General features: G+C 56.7%; 1 protein-coding gene across 1 annotated transcript; it reads left to right on the top strand.

Moving 5' to 3' along the window:
* Nucleotides 1-6: 6 nt before the first annotated feature.
* Nucleotides 7-2,630, top strand: LOC103614638 (insulin receptor substrate 1; the record flags this gene model as incomplete). The annotated part of the gene is made up of 1 exon (XM_017732894.1): nt 7-2,630. A coding segment is annotated over exon 1 (1,872 nt), but the record flags the coding sequence as incomplete, so codon positions are not given.
* Nucleotides 2,631-2,633: the final 3 nt, after the last annotated feature.

Raw genomic sequence — 2,633 nt, 5'->3', positions numbered from 1 at the left:
GCCTCCCCTCCCGCCGCTGCCGGGCTGCGCCGCGTGTGGAAATGGCACTTTCTCTGCCTAACGAGATGGGACTGAATGGGGTCGCCAGCCTCCTCCGCATGCACAAGCGGGAGCAGCAGCCTCGGCGCTGATATTTGGGGAAGGGGGGTTGTATTGTGGGCTGCATTTTTTTAAAATTTGTTTTCTCTTTTTGGGGGGGAGGGCGAGAGAGGGGAAAGCAGCGTGTATTTTTGGGTGCAAACCCCGGACTTTGCAAAACAATCTCCGCCCCCGAGAGGATATTTAATCTGCAACAGCGATCGCTGCTCGCGGAGGCAAACTTGAGCCGGGGAAGGGGAGCAGGGAGCGGAGGAAAGGGACCCCCGCCCCGTTCCTGGCCCCGCCGGAGCCCGACCCCTGCGAGGGAAGATGCGTTTCTCATTCCCGGCGGCTGATTTTGGGACGAGACTTTCGTCAGGACTGATCGGGACTGGACTTTTTAAGGACGAGCTTACCCATCTAAGCGCGATTTGGGCATAAACAGCAACACAAACTCTGATTTGGTGCTGGAAGCTGCCTCTGCCACTGAACAGCTGCTCTCACCCTGCTTCTGTCCCTCCCCCGTCCCGTTCTCAAAAGAGGATCCTGAGCTTTTTTTTTTTTTTGTTTAATTGTTGTTGCATGAATTTTATTTTAGGTGGTTGCCTTTCCCGGCTGGATTGGCTGTTTTGGGGTCTTGCAGACTGCGAGCTGCAGTAACAGCTCCACCGCCTCTCATCATGGCCAGCCCCACGGATAATAACGAGGGCTTCTTCTCAGATGTCAGAAAGGTGGGTTACTTGCGCAAACCCAAGAGCATGCATAAACGATTTTTCGTGCTGAGGGCAGCCAGTGAGTCTGGACCTGCCCGGCTGGAGTATTATGAGAATGAAAAGAAATGGAGACACAAGTCAGGGGCCCCCAAGCGCTCCATCCCACTAGAAAGCTGCTTTAACATCAACAAACGGGCTGACTCCAAGAACAAGCACCTGGTGGCCCTCTACACCAAGGACGAGCACTTTGCCATTGCAGCTGACAGCGAACCTGAGCAGGAGAGCTGGTACCAAGCGCTACTGCAGTTGCACAACAGGGCCAAGGGCCACCACCACCTCCATCACCATCACCACCACCACCACAGCGATGTCACTTTTGGAGGCAGCAGCACAGGACTGGGGGAAGCAGGTGAGGAGAGCTATGGTGAGGTAGCCCCTGGTCCAGCTTTTAAGGAAGTTTGGCAAGTAATTCTGAAGCCTAAGGGCCTAGGCCAGACAAAGAACCTGATTGGCATCTACCGCCTGTGCCTGACTAACAAGACCATCAGCTTTGTAAAGCTGAATTCAGATGCGGCTGCTGTGGTGCTGCAGCTGCTCAATATCCGCCGCTGTGGTCACTCTGAGAACTTCTTCTTCATTGAGGTGGGACGCTCAGCTGTCACCGGACCTGGTGAGTTCTGGATGCAAGTGGATGACTCAGTGGTGGCACAGAACATGCATGAAACTATCCTGGAGGCCATGCGAGCCATGAGTGAGGAATTCCGGCCCCGCAGCAAGAGCCAGTCCTCCTCAAACTGTTCCAACCCAATCTCTGTGCCCCTTCGCAGCAGGCACCATGTCAGCAACCCTCCCCCGAGCCAAGTGGGGCTCAGTCGGCGGTCCAGGACCGAGAGTGTCACGGCCACTTCTCCTGCCGGTGGTGGAGGTACAGGTGGCAAACCCAGCTCTTTCCGGGTTCGAGCATCGAGTGATGGGGAAGGCACAATGTCAAGACCTGCCTCTGTGGATGGTAGCCCAGTTAGTCCCAGTGCTAACCGGACTCATTCACACAGACACCGTGGCAACTCCAGGCTCCATCCTCCACTCAACCACAGCCGGTCCATCCCAATGCCTTCCTCACGCTGCTCTCCTTCAGCCACCAGTCCAGTCAGCCTGTCATCCAGCAGCACCAGTGGCCATGGCTCCACCTCAGACTGCCTGTTTCCACGAAGGTCTAGTGCTTCAGTTTCTGGCTCCCCTAGTGATGGTGGATTTATTTCTTCTGATGAGTATGGTTCTAGCCCATGTGACTTTCGCAGCTCTTTTCGCAGTGTAACCCCTGATTCATTGGGACACACCCCCCCTGCCCGAGGTGATGAAGACCTCAACTACATCTGCATGGGAGGGAAGGCCACCTCCTCTTGCTGCAGCCTAGCAGCACCCAACGGCCACTTCATCCCACGAACCTGCCACCCTCAGCAGCAACCCCGCTATCCTAGTACACCCTGCTGTCCTCGAGGTGGTAGTGAGGAGGTTGCCGACTTGGAGAAGGCATTCAGGAAGCGAACTCACTCTGCAGGCACTTCGCCCACCATCTCCCACCAGAAGACACCCTCGCAGTCTTCTGTGGCTTCCATTGAGGAGTACACGGAGATGCTGCCTTCTTACCCCTGTGGCAGCAGCAGGCTGCCCTCCTCAGCCTTTGTGCCCACTCACTCCTACCCAGAGGAGTGCCTGGAGATGCACCCCATGGACAGTGGCCATCATCGGACCAACCCCACCCCGCACACGGATGATGGCTACATGCCCATGTCACCTGGTGTAGCCCCTCTGCCCAGTGGGGGGGGGGGCCCGCGCGTGGGG

The sequence above is a fragment of the Corvus brachyrhynchos genome, unplaced genomic scaffold, assembly GCF_000691975.1.
Source record: "Corvus brachyrhynchos isolate BGI_N302 unplaced genomic scaffold, ASM69197v1 scaffold435, whole genome shotgun sequence".
NCBI classification, from domain to species: domain Eukaryota; kingdom Metazoa; phylum Chordata; class Aves; order Passeriformes; family Corvidae; genus Corvus; species Corvus brachyrhynchos.
The sequence above is the reverse complement of the archived record's forward strand: the minus strand, read 5'-3'. Positions and strand labels throughout refer to the sequence as shown.